The 26,020-nt window shown below is 37.4% G+C and overlaps 1 protein-coding gene across 4 annotated transcripts in view; it reads left to right on the top strand.

Moving 5' to 3' along the window:
* The window catches only part of NAALADL2 (N-acetylated alpha-linked acidic dipeptidase like 2), a 1,146,579-nt gene that overhangs the window by 1,023,182 nt on the left and 97,377 nt on the right, over window positions 1-26,020 (top strand). For all 4 annotated transcript variants that reach the window (XR_005217472.1, XM_037840432.1, XM_037840429.1 and 1 more), the window contains exon 13: window positions 5,035-5,233. Coding sequence is in view for 3 of the 4 variants with exons in the window: in XM_037840432.1 (XP_037696360.1) it covers window positions 5,035-5,233 (199 nt within the window). In the remaining variant the exon portion in view is untranslated. The remainder of the gene's footprint in view (window positions 1-5,034; window positions 5,234-26,020) is intronic.

Below are 26,020 nucleotides of genomic sequence, written 5' to 3'. Positions count from 1 at the left end.
GGGAATGGGGTGTCACTTTAGGGTGATGTTTGGCTAGAGCACAAGATGTAGTGTTCCCTGAGCTGTAGGGATATGTTTTCTCCAGTACATCTTGGAATCTTTCCTGAATTGGCCTTTCTAGATTGCAAGTTCCATTGACAAAAGAGCTATTAAATCTTTCTTCTTCTCTCTTTCCTTCCTCCCTCACTCCCTCCTTCCTTCATTCCTTCTCTTCAATGGATATTGATGGAATATGCTTACTATCTTGCTCTGTTCTTTTCATAACAAGCTAGAAAAATGGTGATATTTGCATTAGAGGTACATTTATCCACTAAAAATATGAGGACAGAAGGGGAGAGGAAGGGAAGACTAGTCAACATTGTTTTTACAGATGGAACTTTCTCCTCCAACTGTCTTAGTGCAGATAAAGCCCTAGAATTTTCAAGAGCTCATTTGAGATGCCCTTGGTTTCTAAGCAATCCATGATCCATCACTCAGGTTTCACTTCTTCCCTGGGATTCACTCAGAACATCCTTGTGCATAATGAGCTTTTCAGTCATCCTCATGAGCATTTATTTCATTTTACAGATTTATTTATTGCATTTTTAAATGTATAATATACTTGCTAACTAGATTAGGATTTTATTAAGGTTAAAGATTGACATTATATGACTTTGCCTCTCTTCTAGTACTTGGAAAACAACACACAAAATAAGACTCAAGTACTTTCTGAATACATATATTCTATTTTGAAATAAAGCAGATCAAATGTAAACTGTTTTTGTTTGAAATTTAGAATATCTTGAATAATATCAGGATCATTTCAGTAAGCAGTCTCAATCATTTTGTAATATATTAAGGTTGATTTTCTATATATAAAACAAGTCAGTATTTTCTGTATATATAAAACATGCTATAAAAGCTTATTAATGGTTGACTTTTCATCAGGAGCAAAGATATAAAAGAGTCATTTTCAAAGGTTGGCTATTTTATTCCTTTACCCTTTTTATTATTCCTTTCCTTGTTCTTCAGAAGTTTGAGATGCAAGCCCACACAAATAAGAAATGATTCCAAAGCCATAGGCACTGCAAAATAAAACTGGGGATCCTTATTGAAGTGTAAATGGGGAGGAAAATGATATGACTGGGGGTCATGGATTGGGGGAAGTATTGAGAAGCATCACACTTGAGGAGGAAACAGTCAGTAATGCTGTTATTGTATTTTTACATGCCTTTTAAACTTGTCTTTAGTTCATGTGCATTTTTTAATTGAACTTAGTCTAATTTAACTTATCATTACACTAAAATGAACTTTTCTCTTTTTAAATTTGCATGTATTATTGGTTTAGGGCAAGAAAGTAAAGGAAATAACATTAGTTGATGCTTATTACACACAAAATATCTTGCCGAGTGATTTTGTATGCACTGTTTAATAGAATAATACAAATAATATATTATCTAATTATTCAATATGCACTCAACAACAAATTTAATAAATGACAATTTTATAGTAAGTATTGTGTTAAGTTCTGGGGATACAAAGAGAGATAAGACATCTTTCCTGATTTTGTGAGGTTCTTTTCAGTCAAGGAGAAGAGAGAGAAAGAGAAACAAACCAAATAAGGATAAAAATACTACACATGCTATGATGGTATGTTAGAGTTTTAGGTGCTAGGAAAAGGTAGGGAATAAGACACAAAAGTCCTTTCCTTCAGAGGGCTGACATTCTTTTAGGGGTTCTAAGGATCAAGAAGGAAGAAAAGAAATTATTTGGGGTCACAAAAGCTTATGTAGAGAAGCAGTATTTCTAAATCTTACTTAAAAGGACAAACAAGCTCTCATTAGTATAGGAATGACTAGTAGGGATCTTGGGAGCATGGATTATATATTGAAATGATTGGGTGAACACTGAAAGGAGAGGTACTTTTCAGTTCATAACTTCATACCCTTGAAGCCATGGATAGAGTACATTGTGGGTTGCAGACTTCCACCATTGGGTCCTTTCTGGAACTAGTCAATTCCCAAAGCTGTCAATTTTCTACTTCTGTATCACCATGAAAGATAAATTCATTTAAAGCTAAATAAGGTAGAATGGTGCAATTTGTTTCATTTGATTCAGTAGCAAGTCTTCAATTCTGTAGTGTACAGTTAGATCAGAACAGATTTTTCTTTTCTAAATGGAAGACTTTCAAGGATGTCAGACTTGTTTTTTATGTTGTTCAGTTTTTCAATACCAATGTAATCTAAAAGTGACTTAACCATTTTATTCTTACTTGGTGCAAAGATATACTCTATAGGATCACCATGCATTCTTTAGCAAATCATTAGAATTTATGATAAATTATATCTTCAGAAATGGTATTTTATGTTTTGTTAGTAATAATTAGACTTCTTCATGAGCAAAAATAATTTCTATCACAGCCTCAAGTTTGTTGTGAAACCATACAAGATAATTAATGAGTGTAGAAGGTACTTGGAAAACATCAAAAAGTCAAAACCTTGTGAATTCCTACTGTTGTTTTTATTTGTATTGTTAGTTTCAGTGAAGAGGGAGCTACATATTAGCTCCAAGTATTATTTCTTCATCTACCACAGTCTAGATTTATGGGTAAAAAAAAATTAGCAAAAACTATTATGTTCTCTGAGAACACTCCACGTAAGGGAAAGCTACCTGTTAATATTTTAGTCCTCATAAAAACACTTGACTTGTTTCATAGTCTTCTTTTTGATACTGAATTTTTTTCTAAACATTCTTTATTGAATCTGTTTTGTTTATTCAGTAAATGATTATTTAGTGTCAGAACCATACTAGGCTCTATAGAAACTGACATAAAATAGTCTCCATCTAATGAAATGAGAGGCAATCAAGATCATTATATTAGTTTGGAAATTCTATAACAGATGTATTTCATGCATCAATGATGCATCAAACCTAGTTTTCCCTTTCTAAGTCTCTTACCTCCACCCCATACACACAGTTTTCCGTATTATTAACCCTTTGCATTAGTGTGGTATACCTTTGTTACACTTGATGAAACAATATTACTATAAAATTATACTGTTAACTATACACCAGGGTTTACATTAGGGGGCTCTGTTTTTGTTGTACAGTCATATGTTGTTGCTTGTATTTAAAAAATTTTATTCTAGTAGCATATGTTACCTAAATTTCCCTTTTTAACTACATTCAAATATATAATTCACTGCTGTTAATTATGTTCACAGTGTTGTGCTACCATCAATACCTTCCATTACCAAAACTTTTCCATCACCCCAGACAGAAGCTCTGTATAATTAAGCATTAATCTCCATTCCCTACCCCACCCTGCCCTCTATAGACTTATATTCTAGTTTCTAGGAATTTGCCTATTATAATTATTTCATATTAATGAGGTCATACAAATATTTGTCCAAATATATTGTGTTGATTTGAATATATTATGTCCCCCCAAACACCATTATCTTTGATGTAATCTTGTGTGGGCAGACCTATTGGTGTTAATTAGATTGTAATTCTTTGAGTGTTTCCATGGAGATGTGCCCCACCCAACTGTGGGTGATGACTCTGATTGGATAATTTCCATGGAGGTGTTGGCCCGCCCATTCAGGGTAGTTCTGAATTAAATTACTGGAGCACTATATAAGTTCAGACAGAAGGAACAAGCTTCTACAGCCAAGAGGGACATTTTGAAGAAAGCACAGGAGCTGCAGATGAGAGACAGTTTGAAGACAGCTGTTGAAAACAGACTCTTGCTCCTGAGAAGCTAAGAGAGGACAAATACCCCAAGTGCACCTAAGAGTGACATTTTTGAGGAACTGCAGCCTAGAGACAAACATCCTGGGAGAAAGCCATTTTGAAACCAGAACTTTGGAGCAGAAGCCAGCCACGTGCCTTCCCAGCTAACAGAGGTTTTCTGGACACCATTGGCATCCTCCAGTGAAGGTACCCGATTGCTGATGTGTTATCTTGGACACTTTATGGCCTTAAGACTGTAATTGTGTAACCAAATAAACCCCCTTTTATAAAAGCCAATCCACCTCTGGTGTTTTGCATTCCAGCAGCATTAGCAAACTACAGCATATATGTATCTGGCTTATTTCACTCATCATGAGCTACTGTGATTCTTAAACTTTAAAATGCATCGAATAATCTGGGGAGCTTGTTAAAAAGGAGATCCTGGGCTCTAGCCCTAGAGAGATTCAACAGTTCAGAGTAATACCCTGTGGTCCTTTTGCAGCCACCAGTCATATCAGAATGGCTCCCAGGAGGTTATGGAAACTAGTGGAGAAGAAACAACAACAAAAAAACAGAAAGTATCTCAAATCCAAATGAAATAATGCAGAATTCTACATAGGAAAGTTTTCAGGGTATTTTCAAATCAAAGATATTTTTCAGCTCCACATTATGGGAAATTTCTAGTAAAGAACAAAAGAGCCCATTAGACATGTAACAGCATATAGTAATGCATCTTATGTTCTCAGAGAGATAAAACTCCTTTCACAATTTTTTTGAGGGGGAAATGCAGGATACTCCATGATGAACATGAGCTTCTGAGTCAGAATCTTAATTCTGGCCTGTCATGTACTTACAGGGTGACCTGTGATAATTTACTGACCTTAATTAATCTCCAGTTTCTATGAGATGAACACAGAAATACAAAGTTTGGTAAATATGAAATGATACAATTATGTAAAGTGGTCAACCTCGTGCTTTGAACATAGCACTCTCTCAGCAATTAGTAGCTATTTACTGTTAATAATAATAACAACAAACTTAATTGAATAGAATGTAAAAACACATAGAAGAATGCTTCTGGCTTAATGAACAAATTATCAAAATCTAACTGATGCTGAATCTTCTTTGTAATAGGCACTATTTAAATACTTATGCCTTTGTCTTTGCAATGACAGAAGAGGATTGGTAATGGCAAATCCCCTTATCTTCAGTGGTCTGTCCAGTTTGCTTCTATATTTGTAACTTGGTTATGATTATCAAGTGTTTATTTTGCTCCTCTGAGAATGTCTCTTCTGAGATGGGTTCATTTATCTTCACCAGGTGACCAACACAACACTCCTCAACTGCTAGCTATGGCCTCACGCCTGCGGGAGAGTGCTGAGCTCTTTCAGTCAGATGAGATGCGTCCTGCTAATGACCCCAAAGAGAGGACTCCCATCCGTGTCCGAATGCTGAATGACGTTCTCCAAGACTTGGAGAAAAGCTTTCTGGTGCCGCAGGTGCTCCCAGGATTTTATCGGTAGGAAAGTGGTACAAAATTTATATTTTTATGCCACCTCAATTGTAGTTTTGGTGTTTAACCCTCGGAAAATGCACCTTCTCTGACTATAGTGCTCTTAAAAAATAAAACAAAAAACTGTAAAGCAACTATTACACCTATAATTTGAGGCCTACGTTCCCCTCAGAGAAAAGTCCAACTGCCTATATGTATGTCTTTGTGTGTGCATAACCAAAGAAACTTGGTTTAGCAATAGCATATGGAAAATGGCCAAAGTTTTTTGTTTTTCTTTACTTTTCAATGTTAAGGTCAATATATGTCGTATGTGATATGGCTACTGAAAAAGCAAATGCAGTTTTAGGTTGTTATGATAGAAATATACTTTCTGGATTGATTAGGAGATTGGTCCATCCTATTTTGCCCTGGTAAGACCACACCTAGAGAACTGCATATAATTCTAAAAACTTTATTTTAAGAGGGAGTTAACTATTTAGGGTAGAGTGGGATTTAGGAATTAGGAATAGTTGGTTGGTGGCTCACAAAAGAGAGCTCCCTGCAAATGGTTTTACAGTTTTCACAGGGAAGAGCTCTAGAGGTTGATACCAGTACAATGTGTTTTTGTTTTTGAGGTTCCTGATACAGTAGAAAATAAGTAAAAGCAAAAATGGGTTTAAAAAATTGTGACATACTTTAAATGTTTTTATTTAACTGTTCCACTTTTCTACTTAATACAGACACACATCTATCTGTATACCTGTGTGTAGTGTGTATAATGTGTTTATGTTGTGTGTGTATCCACATGTATCTATATGTTTGTCTATATATGCATGTGTATATATATGCACATACATATTCCATTTTAATGCACTGGTAAAGTCTAAATTTGAGGCTTTTTATGAATGAGTTACAATTACAGGCAAAATTATCTTGCTTCACTCTTCTTCCAGTCCTTCTTTGCCTCCCTTTCCCTTACCCTACGCACATGAAAGGCCTGGATTAAACATACTATATCTGCCCAAAGGATATAAGTAGGACTAAAGAACTCAATGAAAAGGGAATACAAATCTTAACTGCACACAAGAAAGAGGTTTCTAACAAGCAGTGCTCTTAAAAAGCAGAATATGATATTTTTATAAGGTGGCGAACTCTGCTACCTTTTATAAGGTATTAAACACAGGCTGTGCAGTCCTAAGCATCATCTGAATATTTGGACTATATTAGGTTTAAGGAACCTTTTAATACCAAAATTCTGTGACTTGACAAGTCACTTAATCTTTTTGTGCCTTAATTTCTACATCTATAAAATGAGATGATGGGATGAGATCCTTTACTAAGGTCTTTTTTTCACTTCTGATTTTGATGATTTTCCTTTATAATTTAAACTCAAATCCACATACAAAATCCTTATTTTATATTATTTCCTCTGTCACTATTGGCCCTGTGCTATTTAAGACTTGGAAAACATTTTTTTCATTCCAGCAGATATTTATAAGGCAATTTCTATGCTCCATGCACTCTTTTAAGTAACAGAGATATAGCAGTAGCCTAAAGTTAAAAATGAAACAGAACAAAAACCAAAACAAAACAACATGAGGCTATATTCTAGGGTTGGGGGTAGGGAGACAAACAATGGAAAAGGCAATTAAAATATAGTGTATGTAGACATTGTAAGTGCTGAAGAAAAAAATCAAATTACACTTTTAAATCAAACACTATTAAAAAAGGTACCAAAGGGAATAAATTATGTTTTCAGAAGATATTATGTAAGATAATTGCATTTCCTTCTTTTAAAATTTATGAAAAATTCATAAATTCATAAAAATCATACATTAAGAATATAGTTTTTTTTTTTTATAGTATGGTATAGTAAACTATTTTACCATTTGCCTTTCTTGGCATTTGCAGTAGATATGGAAGAACTTTCTGTCTGAGTTATGGATCTAGTAAATTTTTTATTACCTCTTCAATAATTCTCATGGACTCAATTTACTTTCTCACACATTTTGTCTAAATAGAAATGTAAGTATTTGTCTGGTCCTGAGTTAGCAATGGTGAAACAAATGATATTTTTCCTGTTAGTAATATAATTAAAGTATACCTTACCTTGTATCCCAGTTGTGCTATACTCAAAATGTTGATTATGAAAATGTTCTATCTCATTATCATTTTAGCAACCTTTAGGACAGAAAACTTGTTCAATATTCTGACATTATTCTAAACTCCTGCTATAATTATGAATAAACATATTGTATGCCATTCTTCTTATTTCTATAAATTCATATATGTGTCAAAAGTTAAAGTAGATTAAATGGCTTCATTCTGTTTGTCTGATTGACCTTTATCCCAATATTGTCATGAATTTCTTACTTCATTTCTGAAAGATATAAAATCATCCTACTTCATGTTTTTTGTAGGTTTGTTTTTATTTTTTTTATTTTTTGACAGAGAATCCACATTTCTAAATATTCTTGATGTAACTATTTCAAAATTACAATAGAATTTCCACTTCAATCCTTATAAGCACATCCTTTATGGGGAAGAAAACATTCACAATAAAAAGCTGGGAGTGAGGCAGGGCAAGATGGCAGAGTGGTGAGGTGTGGGTTTTAGTTACTCCTCTGGGGCAGTTGGTAGAAGGCCAGGAACTGCATGGACTGGACACTGCAGAGGAATCTGTGTTTGGACATAATTCATACAATACTCGTGAATGCGTGGAGCAGCTGAGATCAGCAAAATCTTAATCAATATGTTCAAGTACTGACCGTGGTGATAAATATGCAACTATATGATGATACCATGAACAACTGACTGTACACTGTGGATAATTGTGTAGTATGTGAATATATCTCTATAAAATTGTAGGAAAAAATATAAATAGGGGTAAAAGTGCTGGGGAAAACATGCAGAGGGGTGTACCCATTTACGTTTGATGAGGAGGCAGAATGGTAGCCTTTCTGAAGGTCAGTGTGGTGGTTTCACAAGAAGCTAAGTAGGTGGGGGCCATAAGGTCCTAAAACCTCATTATGGGGTATTTACTTGGAAGGTCTGAGAGCAGAGACATGAATGGACATTTGCACACTGGTGTTTGTGGAGGCAGTGTTCATGATTTACAATGGGTGGAGGTAGCCTAGGGGTGCACCAACTGAGGAACAGAATGGTGAACTGTGGTATATGCATATAATGGAATATTGAGCAACTACGAGAAAGAGTGAAGCTTTGAGACACACAATGAGGTGAATGGATCCTGTAGACAGCATTATGAATGGAATACACCAGAAACAATGGCAAACACTATAATATGTCACCAATATAGACTAACTACAATGTGTAAACTCAGAATTGAGTCCTAGAGCACAGCCTAACAGGGGAATGATTATTGTAATGGTCCCTGGATTGTGAGCTCTTGCAGCAAGTCAAATCTATTCCTGAATTGTAATGGCTATCTCCAAACTCTGAGATGTTGATCCCTTTGTGTATGGCCTGATTGGTCTCTGGAACATTGGGTGTCTGTATGACGACTGAGACTCGGAGCTTGAGCTCGGCAGATATGCATGTCAGTATTAACACATACAGCAACTGTTAAAAAAAAAAAAGCTGAAAAAGAGCTCAGACTTCAATTAGAGATATGAATGAAGCAGATCTGGTTTGGACTAGGGCAAATTGGGCCAAAGGGTAAAGGTTGAAATTGACTGTGTGTTAAAACTTCAGCTTCCACTTGAGACCAAGGGAAAAGATGTTTATTTGGTGTAGGATGTATATTTTCTAAACAATATAATTTCTACAGTCAGTTTGTTCGGACACCACAATTGCATGGAACTTTGAATAGGAAGTGAAATGTGGTAGGTTTATATAGGTTACAGTGAAATGGCAACACATCCCATAGTGATTTGGGCAGAGAAATATATATGCAGGACCCCCTGGGAGCTGGGGGAAGGTGAGGAGGTATTGGACTCTGCATTGTTGCTTATGTTCTCACAAGCATTGAGGACGGACGTCTTGGTGTGTTGAACCCTCTGTCTTGGGGCTTGTCCTTATGACGCTTGTTACTGCAAAGGAGAGGCTAAACCTGCTTATAATCATGCCTAAGAGTCTCCCCCTGAGCGCCTCTTTGTTGCTCAGATGTGGCCCTCTCTCTCTAACAGGGCCACCTCAGAGAGTGGTCTCGCTGCCCTCCCCACTACGTGGGACCTGACTCCCGGGGGTGTAAATCTCCCTGGCAATAGAGGATATGACTCCCAGGGGTGAATCTGGACCTGGCATCGTGGGATTGAGGACATCTTCTTGACCAGGAGGGGGATGTGAGGTGAAGCGAAGTAAAGCTTCAGTGGCTGGGAGATTTCAAATGGAGTTGAGAGGTCACTCTGGTGGACATTCTTACGCAATATATAGATAACACTTTTTAGGTTTTAATGTATTGGAGTGTATGGAAGTAAATACCTGAAACTATCAAATGCCAACCCGGTAGCTCTCGACTCTTGAAGACAATTGTATAATAATATAGCTTACAAGGGGTAGCAGTGTGATTGTGAAGGCCTTGTGGATTGCACTCCCTTTGTCTGATGTGTGGATGGATGAGTGGAGAAATGAGGACAGATACTAAATGAAAAATAGTGTGGGATGGGGAGGATGATTTGAGTGTTCTTTTTTATTTTTTATTTTTTATTCTTGTTCTGGTTCTTTCTGGTGTGAAGAAAGTGTTCAGGGATGGATTGGGGTGATGGGTGCATAGCTGTATGGTGGTGCTGTGGACGGTTGGTTGTGCACCATGGATGGCTGTGTGGTATGTGAATGTATCTCAATGAAACTGAATTTAATAAAAAAAAAAAAAGTTGGGAGTGACCGGATAACGTGTGGTCTAAGGAAACGAAAAAACAAAACAAAACAAAACAGCAACAACAACAAAAAACAGATTGATTACTTATAACTATAACTACATGAAGTAAACAGAAAATTTTTAATAACACTTTAGAAAAGAACATTTTATGAACAGGGCGAATTTTTGTTCATGTTAAAAACAAACCTTAGAGATGTTATTCGCTTAAGAATTTCACTCTCTAACCCAACAGTGTTATAAGAATTCTCATCAAATATGCAAGAAGGAAGTCAGAAGTGATTTGCTTTTTAAGAAAGTTGTTGATAGAAATTTACTGTGTAAAGCCAAATATTGCATTTGGAATTTGGATCATGTCTCAAAGGACACTGCCTCAACAAATGCACCACTAAGCATTGAAATGTATTTTTGGAATATGTGGAAAAATTTTCCCCATATTTTGGCATCAAAAGATAAAAGGTTTAAGCATCCTAAGACGGCATACCTGAAGCTATCATTCTCAAAAATAAACCCTCTTTGAGCATTACTCCGTACAGGTGTACTGCTGGGAACAGACAGTACAAGATCCCTACCTTCAAGGAGCTTAATCTAATTCAAGAGGTAAAATATGTGTTGTGAGTCATATAAAGGTGCAGAATATATATGCAATGTGCCCATTGAATGCTACAGGCAATAAGTGCTGTTGGGATTTAGTGAAGAGTGAAATTACTATCCTGCACTAGTCAGGAAAGACTTTACAGGGAAAGGGAGAAAATTATCTGTGGCTTCAGGTAATGGTAGATGCCAATCAAACTAGAGAGCATTTCCAAGAGAGAAGGATAGTGGGAAGAAAGACACAAAGGAGGGGCTCTGTGTGGTGTACCAGGAGGTGGAGCTCAAGATCAAGGAGAGTTTGAGTGGTTATAGGTTATGGAGAGATAGGTAAGAATCAGATTGTGTAATCCCTTAAATGCTCTGTTGAGGGGTTTGGTTTTATTTTTCACAGAAAAGAAACTATGCACTAATCTGTGCTGTAGAAAGGTTTTTCTAGGGTTCCAGATAGGGTACACTGGAGCAAGCATAAGGTGCAGGAAAGGCATGCGGTGATGAGAACATGATTTGGCATGTTGGTGTCCGGAATGAAGAGTAAAGGCTTGAGAGATGTTATTAAGGAAGAACTGATGAACTGCAGGACTGAATGAATGTGGGACTCACATTTCAGTTTTTTTTTAGGGTTTCCTAAAAACCAGGGTTGAATAGTGGAAAGAGCCTCTTCTCTGTCCCATTTCTCTAGCCAGTTAGATAAGGCACTCAGTATCTCTGGGTCTACATGTACGTACATGAAAAGTCGTTGATACAGATAATTTCTGAATCCCTTCAGCTCTAAGATTCTGATTCAGTGGACACTCACTGTGTTAAGATCACAAGCTCTATAATCAAGGAGAATTCTAATCCTGAGTGAGGGAGGCAGGGAAGAGCACACTGATGTCATGCACAATGTTAGACTCCATAGTGAAAAAGCTGCAAAATGGTACCAAGATACTGAGACTGGTAGGCAGTGGGGAGCTGTTAACAATATATGTGATCAGGTACCATGTAAGTTAAAACATGTTAAAAAGTGAAAAGCACCATAGAAATATTTATACTGTCAAAATCTAGCAATGTAAACTCTGACTTGTTGCCTGAGTGGGGAATTCTTAAGAATTCTGAATCCTCCATCTCCCTCCTTCCTCCATTGTGATTCCAAAGGGAACTGCCCTACTACTTCTGGCAAATGGGTGTGTCTGGAAAGAGGCTCTCCTGGCATCTGTATTTTGTTGCTGTTGGATTCTTTTAAACTCCAGAGTAGATAAAAGCAAAGTAAGCAGTCTGACCTGGTGAACCTGTGCATTTTCCACTAAAATGTAATTTTAACATTTCCCTTTGTTATCAGCATCTTGCTTGTTCACTGTAGAATAGTTTTCAGAATTAAGCACAATGTATATTGATAATTTTGTAGGAAGGGCACTGGACTTGGGATTTATAAAAGTGGGAAGGGGTTTGAGTAAGAAAATCTTTTACTATTTGGATGATGTCCACCTTCATTAAGCTAGTTAGCATCTCTGAGCCTCAGTTTCTCATCTCTAAAATAGAAAATCTCACAGGGTTATTAATTAAAGGATACATTTAATTAAAATATGAGAAAGGAATCAATGAACTATAGAATACTATATAAATATTATAAAACAGAAATAATTTTATAGCCTTCTGCTATTTTTATTTCAGACTATTGATGATGTTCTGGTTTCCAAATTCTTTTTCTCATTACCTCTCTTAAACAAGGGAGAAGCATTTAAAAATAAAGTGGCACAAATTTTCTTTCCCCATGGCCACTGTAGTAAGATATTGCTTTCATTTTTAATTTTCAATAGACAGTCCCTTCTCTTAATAAACATTTGCTAATTGTTTACCACTTAAGGGGTTGGCAACATCCCATAGAAAATAAAGAGTTTGGAGAGAAATGGAATTCAATATGCAGTTTTAAAAAACAGTAAACAAAAGATTTTAATAGCATTGGCTTTCAAAATAAATCTGGACCCTAAATAGCAAACTTTTCCAGTAGAAAAGCCTCTTTCAGAGTTCTTTCTTTGGATGTTTAGGAAACACTGCTCTAAGAAACGTGGTCTCCTGGTGCAGAGTCTTCCAGAGGTTTTCAGTTCTAAAGATTGAACCTTTTTTTAAATTTTGGCACCATTTCTTGCTTGAACTTTAATGTCTTGTGAATATGCATTCTTCCTAGCTTATTTACGCAAATCTTCATCACAAATGATTGCAATGCTTAAGGACAGGGGTTCTTGAGGCTGCTGTTCTGTCTCTATAACTCCTTTCTTCACTGAATCATATACCAACCTACATGGCCTCAAAAATGAAAGAACGTCATTGCTATCTCCTTTATTTAAAGTGACTGGACTTAACTGCATAGACTTAGAAAGATCTTTGATTTTTAACTTTCAGTGTACAAATAGAAAACCTTGAAATTGCAAAACTGTTCTTAGCAAAAATAAGATTGGCAAAGGTTTTCTGTAAATAGCTAACCCCGATTATATGAGTGCAAGATTTATCAACATGACCCCATATTCATACATGGAGATAAAGTATCTGCATAAAATTGTATTTTGGGGCTCTCTACCTGTTTAAAGAGACAGCAGTTAAACAGCCAAAGCTAATAATGTTTTCTGTCCCTGCTTATTCTTATTATTCTTGTATACTTTGCTGCACTATTAAATTATTATTCTTATATACTTTTCTGCACTATTAAATGTGGTTAGGTGGCATGATGGGTGAATATTGCCAAAGGACAGGAAATCTTGTGTGGCACCGTGAGAGGGAGGGGATCAAAGATCGACTCATTCTTTTTGTATTACAGCAGTTTTTACTTGCAAGGTGTAGGAAATTATGAAGGAAGCAAAAATAAGCCAATGCTTGACTCTGGAGGCTATATATACATGGAACTGTCAGGAAAAGTGAACATCCTCAAGAGCCATCATTCATAATAAATTAAAGGCTACTTACTACCTTTAAAAGAAAACTATTGGTTATGTTGCAATATTGTCCCATTGTTCCTTTTAAATATATGATATTTCAGCTGCATTGTGTTTAAACAGACTTTTAGGGGCTAACTAAGCAATTGTATTTATAATGTTATTTCTATGGGAAGATACTTTCTGAGTTCCAAACAATAGCCATACTCAGGAGTTTGGGGAGTACAACCCATTTATAGGTTGAAGGACGGTGTGTATGTTCTTATACAGTGTATGTATGTGTCCTGGCTCTGTGTGCTTATGGAAATATGTGGAGGCAGGTTCATAATAAGGGAAGTCCTTTCTGAGATAACTAGAATGTCCTTGTGCAAGGTCAGAGGATGATTTCAAGTTAATCCATACCAAGGCAATTTTTTTCTTGCTAGCATTCTTGAAAGCAGGAAAATAGCAATGTAAATGTCAGAATGCTTCTGCCTTGAGCCAAGAATAAACAAAGCAAGCAATCCATTAAAAGTACTTTTCAAACACATAAGCTCCCAAAACTTTGCTTTTGGAAGATGTTAGTACTAGTTTACACTTAAGCAAGCAATGACATTAGACAGAACTATTAGAAACCACATTCTCTCAGATACCCAGCCATTAGGTTTTAAACTACCTATTCAATACATGCAGTTGATTTTAAGAATTTTAAGAGATTGGAACCCAAACCCTAAAAAACATTTCCAGATAACAGTGATCTCATTATACAGTTTTCATCGTGTTTTAATTAGAGTTAGTTATATAAGTACCAATAGAGCCTCATGTTCAGTGCTTTATTGGGATAATGAGTACTTTGTTCAGGTCGTATTTTTCTTTCAGCGAGTTGTGGGTGGTCTGAATGGAGCTAAAATCCCACCATTGTTTCTCTTGTCATTAATTCTATCAGCAATGCCTCTGATTTCTTTAGACTATGAAAAAATAACTAGTGATTAAGAATTACCATAATGCTTTTAAAATATTTTTAATAGCAGTCACTTGCATAAAAGAATCTATGTATGAATACAGTGTTATAATCTGCACAATGTATAATTTCCAAAAGAAGGTTGGAGGCCTGGCTCATACACAAAATCTGTATAAGGCTGATCATTATATACATTCCCTTTTATCCTTTTATGAATAAACATATACAATAACTTTATATACCCTTCATATTTTTAAAGTTTCAATTCTAAAAGGAGTAAAAGAAATTGCTCCAAAATTTTAAGAGGAACCAAATTAATACACTGAGATCCAAGCCTCTTTTCGTTCAGTTGCTTATTTTGGTAATATTAAAACAAACAGTGTATCCCATTGTGAGAGAGAACATTCAAATTCAATTTGATTAGACATTTAAACACTTGCTTAAACAATTTCAGTGGACAATGATCACTTCACCAGGCTAATTGGTCTGAGAACTGAGTCTGCCACTATCAAAATAGAAATCCACAACTGTTTGGATTTTATAAAAATTTCTCTTTCAGTTTTGAGGTTTCTTTCCATCTAAAGTGAGAAAAAATAATGACATATTTGCAGATCAAGGTGTGTTGCCAGTCTGAGAGTGAGCTGTGATTTGATGGTGCAATTAATAATATTAAGACTAATAACAATACCAATCATGGAGGAGGATTTATTTTGTATTAAGCACTTTGATGTACATTTTAATTTATTATCTGTAACCATTTAACAATTCTGTGAGATTGATCTTATTTTACTCTTTATCCAGATAAGAAAACTGAGGCTTAGGAAGGTTAATATGCAACAGAAATTGGATCTCAAATTGTCTAGTTTTCTCTAAAACCATTGCTCTTTCTACTACGTAGTGCTGCATATATTTGATCCAGATTAACCCTAGTTTGCTAAGAAGTCACTAATAAATTTGATTACATATTTTGTACTAATATAGTCAAATATTGTATGGATTCATTTATCATAATGACTTGTTTAGTTTCATTTTTTCCACATTTGCAGAATTAAATCTCCAAAATTTGATAATTGCAAAAATGCATCTATAAGGTACCAAACCTATCCCCATTTCTAGAGAAAAGATAAAAGCTATTGACATGAATCAATAAAATTATCTTGTCTCTAAATATCACCTATCCTTTCATGTTTCCATAAATTTTAGATGCAATTAAAAGGGGAGGGACATTTATTTGCTAAATCACATATGTCATAGAAATGTTTTTACATAAATAGTGCGATATAGGGAAAGGGGCACTTGACTGGGGATTTAGAGATTTGGACTTAAATCTTAAAAGTGCTTCTGATCAAAAAATCCTAAAGCAAGTCATTTAACATCCATGACTTTCATTCTTTTATCTGTAAAGTAAGAAGAGATAAACTGGAAGATATCTAAGATAAAGGAAATACTAGTAGAGTAAGTATTTATACCTAATAGGAATTGACCTCTGATTTCTTTGAAAAATGTTTCCCTGGAAATAATTATTTCAATCAGGTAAGAAAAATAATAAAATGCAGGTTCTCCATGAAACCACCTTAAGCATTTGGCATTTGTTTCTCTTTCTTTTATCTTGTCTCTTATTACACCTATCATCAGTACAGCATATTTTTGCATTTTTGTGTCTATAAATACCTTGCTGATTTAATATGTTCAAAAGAGACTTTAAAAAGGATCATGCCTGCTGTTTTCTTTCCACCTACTGAAGCACCTAATGCAGCATTTTGCTATATAATGAAACAGAAGTACTTGATTGCTATATAGTTGATGTTTTGGAGATCATATAGCTCAGGAATAGTCTCGTGTTTGACAATATCTAGATTAGTAAATAGCAAAATTTTCTTCTTATAACAAGAAAAGAGATCTTTATATCACAAAAATATATGTGGAGCAAGTGCAGCATATCGAGATGGTGTGATGGTTTGGAGCTGTATGTACCGCAGAAAAACATTTTCTTAAACTTAATCAATTCCTGTGAGTGTAAACCCATTGTAAGCAGGAACTTTTGATGAGGCTACTTCAGTTAAGGTGTGGCCTGCCTCAATCAGGATGGGTCTTAATCCTATCACCGAGTACTTTATAAGCAGAATAAAATTCAGACAGACAGAGAGAAAGCCACAGAGGGAGCAGCCACCAGTTGAACATCAACAGAACACAGAAGAGGAGGGAGAGGCTGCTGTGTGCATTGCCATGTGACGGAGAAGCCCAGGAGCAAGGAGCGCCACAGCCAGTCTCAGAAAGCCGGGAAAATGCTGAGAGGAAGCATTGCCTAGATGATGCCTTGATTTGGAACTTTTTACTAGTCTCGTAACCATGAGCTAACAATTTCCCATTCTTTAAACTAACCCATTGCATGATATTTGCTTGAGTAGCTAAGGAAAACTAAAACAGATGATACATATAGAAAGAACTATGAGCCAGTAATCACAGTTCTGTAAATTTCCTCTACCCCCCCACCAAAAGAAAACAGTAGAAACCTTTGTTCAAATGAAATCTTACATGAGCTACTCCAGTTGAGGAGGAAAGGGATGAGGATCCCCCCCCCATTCCCCATGGTTGACTCAAGGGCCTTTATAGTTTGCAAGTCAGTTCTCTTTATTGTGCTGCTTATTCAGTCTGCTTATAAGAGCATAAGGCCATAACATTTCCACTGGTGAAAAAAAAATAGGTTGGGAATTTATAACCACACTGAGATGGCATCAACTTGGAAATTTACAAAGACAATCAACATTGAAATGAGAATTATTCATTCCACAGTCTATAATGTGAATACTATATAATATTTAGTTTGATATACAGTTGATATAACCCTAATCAAAATTATACAACAAACCCCCAAATTACATATGGCGGCATTCTAGTTTTTACTTACAGTCTATCAATATCAGACAAGTTTTGATGAGAAAATTAGACCATCTTGGTATTCAAAGTAGAAATAGTTTTAAAGAGAGAATTAGAGGTTTGTATATCCGTTAGAAGAGTTAGAAGTGTAAAGGTCAAGGAAGCTTAGCTAAGATTCATAGACTCAAGAACTGCTAAAACTGAAAGAAAATCTTCAGTGAGAGTCCCAGCTCTCCCTGCAACGCTGAAGCAGGCAGTTCACAGGAGCTCTCTGAGAAACTGTGAATCTCATTCTGCTATTTGCCCACCTGTCTGCCTGCAGTCACTGCTGAAGAATAGTGTCATTTAGTCTTCTGCCTACCAAATCCTGATAATGGGTTTAAGCTATGTATCCTTTTCTATGCTTTGAAAAACACTTGTTGACTGTTTTATCCAGAAAGAAACTTCTCTGGTCCTGTAAGCAGTTCTCTCTGGATCTCGAAGGCACTGTGATCTGCTTTTTGCCTGCAGTTGGTCATGGTGGTGAGGAGGTGTATATCCCATAGCAGTAGTTATGGGGGAATTTGACTTACAAGACATTTCCCTGTCAAGAGGAAGTAGGGCACTCCAGAATGCTTCCTACAAGAATTCTTTTTAAAAATGAAATAGTAATTGCATGTCAGGCATTTAACACAGTTGCTTATCTCTGGTCTTCACAACAATATGCATAATATTTGTTGAAGCTGGTATTTTTACCCAGGACCTTCTTACTCCCAAACTTTTTTTTTTTTTATGCTACCAATTCTCTAAGAACATTTATTGAAGATCCATTTTCCTCCCAGATAGTCAATACACATCTTTTTTCTCACATGTCAACCACTCATACATGCAGATATTTTCCCCATTTTGCAGGTGAGGAAACTGAAGCTCAGAAAAATTAAATCCTTTGCCCAAGCTCCCACAGATGGTAATAGCATAAATTGGTTAAAGCAATAAAACCTGGTTGCAGTCATTCTGAGTTTTATCTTGTAAACAAATTTACGACCACTTTCACAGAAGCATCACTGATAACAATAAGATACGAAGGAAGAGATGAAAAGAAGGAGAACATATTTTATGTCACAATAACATAGTTATTTAATATTTGCACCAACTGAGACCTGGGCTGTGAGCTAATGCCTATGGGTTGGGAGACACTTTGATTTTCTTTTTCATTTCCTCTGATTCTGGTTGTAATCTTATTGTCTTTCATATCTTTGAGTTAGGAATTGGTGCCATTTCTTCAAGTTACTCATCTATGACTATTACTGATTCCATTATAAATTAGTTAATTTAGCAAATACTTAGTGTCTATCATATGCTAGGTACCAAGAATTCACTGCTTAAAAATATAAATGTCAACCCTACCCTTGTGGACCTTACCTTCTAGTGGGAAAAGACAGAAAAGAGGCAGAGAAACAACTAAATAAAAATGCAATTGCAAATTTAAAGTGTGTCATGAAGAAATGAAATAGGATATTTTTAAATTGGTCAATATGATTGAGGGAGAGAAACTTGGAATGAGATCAGAGATTAGGCAATGGCCTAGAGGCCATGGAGAGAAGGTTAGATACTATTTTCAGTGTCTTTGAAATCTGATTTTATGCAGAGAGTAGCATAATTTTACGTACCTATTTAGCTATCTGTCTACCCACGCATCCATCCAGCCAGCCAGCCATCTATCTAGCCTTGATAGATGTACCAAAGGGATTATGGAGACAATGAAAGAAGTGGAGAAATTAGAAATGATGTGCTATTTTAATAATCTAGGCAAGAGTTAATTAGGTGAAATTGGAAATGGATAAAAGGTTACTTTGAAACATGTGGAAATAGAATCTGTAGAACCTAGAGATGGATTGGATATGGGAATGAAGAGGAGAGGGGTAAATCAAGAATAAAACTCACATGCACTGTATTCTTTTTTAATTCAGTTTTATTGAGATATATTCGTATACCATACACTCATCCATGGTATACAATCACAGTACTATCTTATAGCTGTGCATTCATCACCCCAATCTATTTTTGAACATTTTCCTTACACCAGAATCAGAATCAGAATAAAAAATAAAAATAAACAAATAACACCAAATCACCCCCCCCAATCCCACCCTATTTTTCATTAAGGTTTTGTCCCCATTTTTTTTTCCTTGAACAAACACTATAATTCACATATACAATTTCCATGAACAAGAACATTCTTTTATGCAATCCCATTAAGCGCAGCTAAGAAGTTCAAGAAATTCAGCATTGATACAAAGCTTACATTCTATATTTCCCTTTTTTTTTCTTTCCTTATGTCTCAATTGTGTCCCTTTGAGCCTCCTGTCCCCCATCCTCAGATCCCATCCAGGATCATCTTTGGCATTCAATTGTCACCTATTTACACTGTCTTTTTTTTTTTTTTTTTTTTTTTTAATTGTGGAAACATATGTACAGCCTAAATCTTCCCATTCCACCCCCTCCCTAACATTCCATTAGTGGAATTAATTACCTTCAGAATGTTGTAATGCTCTTTCCCACCATCCATTACTAGCAATTTCCCTTCACCTCAAACAGCAACCCTACACTCATTTCTTAACTCCCCATTGCCCCTTCCCCCACTTCTCATAACCCATACTCTACTTTTCATCTCTATGGTCATATTGTCTGATAATTTCTTTGTGTTTACTGTGGGGCTTAAATTTAACCTCTTAAATCCATAACAATCTTGGTTTTATTTGATACCAACTTAACTTCAATAGGACCCGTAAACTATGTTCCTGTACTCCTCTATTCCCCCACCTATATATAGTTCTTGTCAAAAATTACATATTTTACATTGAGTCCAAAACCACTGATTTGTCAATAGAGTTTGTGTATTTTATATCCTGTAGGAAGTAAATGGTGGAGTTACAAATCAGAAATTATTGACTGCTATTTGTATTCCATTGTGGTCAGAGAATGTGCTTTGAATATATTCAATTGTTTTTGTTTTTTTTTTTTTAATTTATTGAGGCTTCTTTTATGTCCCAGCGTATGGTCTACTCTGGAGAAAGATCTGTGCTCACTAGAGAAAAATGTGTGTCCTAGTGATTTGGGATGTAAGATTCTATATATGTCTGTTAAAATTCTCTCTATCTCTCTCTCCTTTCTTTGTTTCTCTGTCAGTAGGGCTCCCTTTAGTATCTGAAGTAGGGCAGGTCTTTTATTGGCAAAATCTCTCAGCATTTGTTTCTCTGTGAAAAATTTAAGCTCTCCCTCAAATTTGAAGGAGAGTTTTGCTGGATAAAGTATTCTTGGTTGGACATTTCTCTCTCTCAGAATTTTAAATATGTCATACCACTGCCTTCTCGCCTCCATGGTGGCTGCTGAATAGTCACTACTTAGTCTTATGTTGTTTCCTTTGTATGAGGTGAATTGCTTTTCTCTTGCTGCTTTCAGAACTTGCTCCTTGTCTTCAGTATTTGACAGTCTGATCAGAATATGTCTCGGAGTGGGTTTATTTGGATTTGTTCTATTTGGAGTTTGCTGGGCATTTACACTTTGTGTATTTATATTGTGTAGAAGGTTGGGGAAGTTTTCCCCAACAATTTCTTTGAATACTCTTTCTAGACCTTTACCCTTCTCTTCCCCTTCTAGGACACCAATGAGTCTTAAATTTGGATGTTTTATTTTATCTATCGTATCCCTGAGATCCATTTCGATTTTTTCAGTTTTTTTCTTCATTCTTTCTTTTGTTCTTTCATTTTCTGTTCTGTGGTCCTCGAGGAGGCTGAGTCATTGTTCAAGTTCCTCTAATCTTGTATTATGAGTATCCAGAGTCTTTTTAATTTGTCCAACAGTTTATTTCCATAAGATCTTCTATTTTTTTATTTACTCTTGCAATTTCTTCTTTATGTTCTGATAGGGTCTTCTTTATGTCCTTTATATCCTGTGCCATGTTCTTCTTCATGTCCTTTATATCCTGTGCCATGCTCTCATTCTTTGACTGTAGTCCTTTGATTAATTGCGCCAAGTACTGTGTCTCTTCTGATATTTTGATTTGGGTGTTTGGGATTGGGTTCTCCATATCGTCTGGTTTTATCATATGCTTTAAGATTTTCTGTTGTTTTTGGCCTCTTGGCATTTGCTTTGCTTGATAGGGTTCTTTCAAGTTATAAAAAATACCAATCTAATTTTTCAGATCTACAACTTGGTGGCATACACTTTCTCTAACTAACCAGCAGATGGTGTCTGCGAGTCACGTATTCCCCTCAAGTCAGTTCTCCTCAACTTTGTCTTTGTGGTGTGTGGGGAAATGATTCTTGTGGGGTTCAGTTGGGGAACTCAGTTTGGGTGTGTTGTTGGTGCTGTCCGCCCTGAATGTGGGGCATGTGTCTGGGTGGTTAGGCAGGCAGGGCAGCTTTAATAATCAAACCTCCCAGGTGTTCCCGGAGATTCAAGGCTGTTGCAAGAGTCTAAGCTTTCATTTCAGTTTTGCCCCAGATTTTCTCTGCCGCTGACCCACAAGTCCCCAGCATTGACTTAGCATCCCTGGGTTTTCTGAGTGAGCCCCCCTTCTCAGCTGTGATCTTCCAGGACCTCTGCTGAGGGAAGGCTGTGCTACATCACAAATGCACGCCATCCCTCAAGGGAAGCCCTGGGCTTCCAGGCTGTGCAGGGGCGCTCCCAGCCTGATGCAAAGATGGCTGAATGGGGTGTCTCAACCCCCTCCCCTTTTTGCACAGCTCCGCCTTCCCAGCTCTGGGACAACTAGCTGTGTGTGCACCCAAGGCCACTGTCCACCGCCGATTTTGTGGCATGTGCACGATGCCATGGGATACACTCCCTGTCACCCTGGGTTTCCTGGTGTGGCTCTGGGCTGTGAGTCCGGCCCCAGGCAGGAGTGTCTCCACCCTGCTGGGGAGCCGACTGCAAGCAGCGTGGTTTCTCTCTGCTTTTGGGTCTCCCCTCTGCCCCCCTGGCCCTGAGGGAATCAGCAGCAGTCTATCCTCCATGACAGACACCAAGAGGTTGGCACAGCCTGCTCCTGCCATGTTTCACTGAGCGGTTCTCACCGTTGTAACTGCAGCTGCTCCTGGTTTTTTTTTTTTTAAAAGAACTAGTCCTTCTCCAATGCCATCCCCCAGTTTTCCTACACTGCGGCGTGGCCGCAGGACTTTCAGCCAGCTTACTCACTCGTTTCAGAATGTAGTCTCCTGGTTTCACCAAGTGCACAGTCCCTGTGGTTTTAGCAGACCTTGTCCAGCTGGTGCATTGCTGGAACTCGTATTCTGAGTCACTTTCTGGTTTTTATCCAGTATTTTTCATGGAGGTGTTTTTTACCCTGTCTCACCTAGCCACCATCTTAGGTTCTCCTGCTTGTCCCCATTTTTCTACTCATCTGTCCATACACTGGATAAAGGGGGCATGCACTGGATTTTAGTAGCTCCAATATGGACAGAATTAGTTTCTCTAGTTTTTAATAGGAATTCTGCAGATTTCAGCTTAAATAATATGGCTGGAAAGGTAAGATTACTTTTGGTTAGCAGTTTAAATGACTAAATAGTCTTGGAAAGAAATTCTGGTTGTATCTGTCTATTTATGTTTGGCCAGTCCTAATGCAGACTAAAAATTCACCTTGCTATCTCTTTCTCATCCAGAAATAATTACATGTAAATAGTAATCAATCTTTATGCAATAATGAGGAATGAGAGGAAACATGGCCAAATATTTTTGGAAGAAATGACCTTCAAATATGCCAAAGTGTCTCCAGTTTTTTATTGCTAATCATAGTAGGTATCATTTTCTAATCAAAGCTTACACATGGTCCACCAGGGAGTTTGGAAGATATGCTAATTCAATCTAATTTTGCATAATATCATTCAAAAGCCAGTAAAATGCAGCCATGTCAGGCACAAAAGTTTAGAAGGAAAGAAAGTAATATATGTACCAAATGTTAAGTTCCTCTCTGCAGGTTGTTACAAATTCCCCTTGTTTACAATCCCTTTTTCCTTTTTTTTAAGCTAATAATTATGAAGTTAGACACAAACTCAAAGATTATTGAAAGTGCCAGTTTTTCTTTCAAAAACAGACTGTCAAATGGATGAATAGAAAATCATTATGAACACTGAGAATTAGGAATTCTTCAAGCTTAAATTACTAATTTTTCATAGAATTTAGATTATGTTTAGTCAAATTTCATGTAACTCAGCTTAGTGTTACTTTATATTTGCAAAATTTCTAGATAAATGAAGCTTTCTATGAATAAGAAAACAAAATTTCATAACTGTTTTATTTATTCATTTCGTACAATTTTATTTAGCCTCTCGTATGTATAAGTCACAAAGTATTTTAATTTTCCTAGGACTTCCCTAACAAATTATCACAAACTTTGTGTCTGAAAACAAAATAAATTTATTGTCTCACATTTCTGGAAGTCAGAAATCCAAAATCAGGGTTTTGCCAGGACCACAGTCCCTCCAGAGGCTTCAAGTAAAATTCATTCCTTGCCTCTTCTAGTTTCTGGTGACTGCCAGCATTCCCTTGCTTGTAGCCACATCACTCCCATCTCTACCTCTGTCTTCACGTTCTATCTCTTCTTCTGTGTGTATCTATTTAATCTCCTTCTTTCTCTCTTTTATACGTTTGCATGTGATTGGATTTAGAGCCCATCTAGATAATCCAGAATGATCTCCTCATCTAAAAATCCTTCACTTAATTACATCTGCAAAGACCCTTTTCCTGAAAATGGTAACATTTATAGGTTCCAGGAGTTAAGATGTAGATTTTTCTTTGGGGCCACCATTCAGCCCTCTGTACCAGGCAATGTAAGGGATATCTTTACGCATTAGACAATGACTGTATTTTCATAGATGTGCCATTGTTAAGTTGTAGTCTTTCAGCTTCAATCCCATCTGAGTATAAAATGCTGTTACTCTGGGGTTGGGACTCCACAAACCAGTTTTCTGCCATTGGGCTCTCGGTTATGATCAGTAATAGGAAGCACTAAAGGAAAACTGGAAGCCTGGAGAAGGAAGAAGATTTACTTCCTTTTTGTGTTTTGTTCCTGGTTTTGCTTCCTTTTCCTGTTGTTGTCACTCTAGCCATGCTTCTTCATTCTGGTGGAGCTTCATCCTGAGGCAGCAATTAATTCCAGTGTGCATTTTTTCTAATACAGCTTCATGATACTCATCAGAGACATCAGCACCAGCTGACCAGGGCCTGCTCCTCAAAGGCCTGGTTCCCAGCTGCTGAGGGCCCAGAGCCATGAGCAACAGGCCATTATTCCGAGGTCTGAGTTTCAGCTTCCCAGGACACCTTCTTCAAGCTTCTATTCCTTAATTATCTGAGAGAACCTAAGATGGCATCTAGGTGAGACAGGGCAAAAAAACATCTCCATGAAAAATACTAGATAAAAACCAGAAAGTGACCCAGAACACCACTGCCAGTGATGCACCAGCTGGACAAGGTCTGCTAAATCCACAGGGAATGTGCATTTGGTGAAACCAGGAGTCTGCATTCTGAAACGAGTGAGTAAGCCAGCTGAAAGTCCGGTGGCCGCACTGTGGTGTGGGGAAATGGTGGGCTGGCGTTTGAAGACAGACTAGTTCTTTAAAAAAAAAAAGCCCGGGAGTGGCTACAGATAAGACGGGGAGAGCCACGCAGTGAAGCACGGCGGGAGCAGGCTGGGCTAACACCTTAGTATCTGGTGTGGAGCGTACCCCTTCCCACACCCGCTGCTGACTGTCTTGAGACCAGAGGAGCAGAGGGGAGCCAAAAGGAGAAAAAAAACTGCATTCCTTGCAGCCATCTCCCCAGTGGGCAGGGGACGCTCCTGCCCAGGGCCAGCCTCACAGCCCAGAGCCACGCCAAGAAACCCAGTGTGATGAGGAATCTTTCCCGCAGTACTACACACAAGTCACAATATCGGCCATGGACAGTAGCCTTTAATACACCCAGAGCTGATTGTCCCGGAGCTGGGAGGGTGGAGCTGTGCAAAAGGGGGAAGTTAACGCATTCCATTCAACCATCTTTGAAGCGGGCTGAGGGCACCCCTGCATGGCCCGGCGAACCAAGGCTTCCCTGGAGGGCCGGTGCACACTAGTGATGTGGTGCAGCCCTCCCTCAGCAGAGGTCCTGGAAGAGCACAGCTGGGAAGAGGGAACTGCTCGGAAATCCCAGGAACCCGACGCAAATACCAAGGACTTGTGGGTCAGCAGCAGAGACAATCAGTGGAAAGACTGAAATGAAAGCTTAGCCTTCTGCAACAGCCTTAAATCTCTGGGAACACCTGGGAGGTTTGATTATTAAAGCTGCCCTGCCTGCCTAACCACTCAGACACACGCCCCACATTCAGGGCGGACAGCACCAGCAACACACCCAAACTTGGTGCACCAATTGGACCCCACAAGAATCAGACTCCTACACACCACAAAGACAAAGTGGGGGAGAACTGACTTGAAGGGAATAGGTGACTCACAGATTCCATCTGCTGGTTAGTTAGAGAAAGTGTACGCCACCAAACTGCAGTACTGTCAAATTAGGGATCAAGTAAAGCAAATGCCAAGAGGCCAAAACAACAGAAAATCTTAAAGCATATGATAAAACCAGACGATATGGAGAACCCAAACCAAAACACCCAAATCAAAAGATCAGAAGAGATACAGTACTTGGCACAA

The sequence above is a fragment of the Choloepus didactylus genome, chromosome 1, assembly GCF_015220235.1.
Source record: "Choloepus didactylus isolate mChoDid1 chromosome 1, mChoDid1.pri, whole genome shotgun sequence".
In the NCBI taxonomy this organism is placed as follows: domain Eukaryota; kingdom Metazoa; phylum Chordata; class Mammalia; order Pilosa; family Megalonychidae; genus Choloepus; species Choloepus didactylus.
This window is presented reverse-complemented; position numbering and strand designations above follow the sequence as displayed.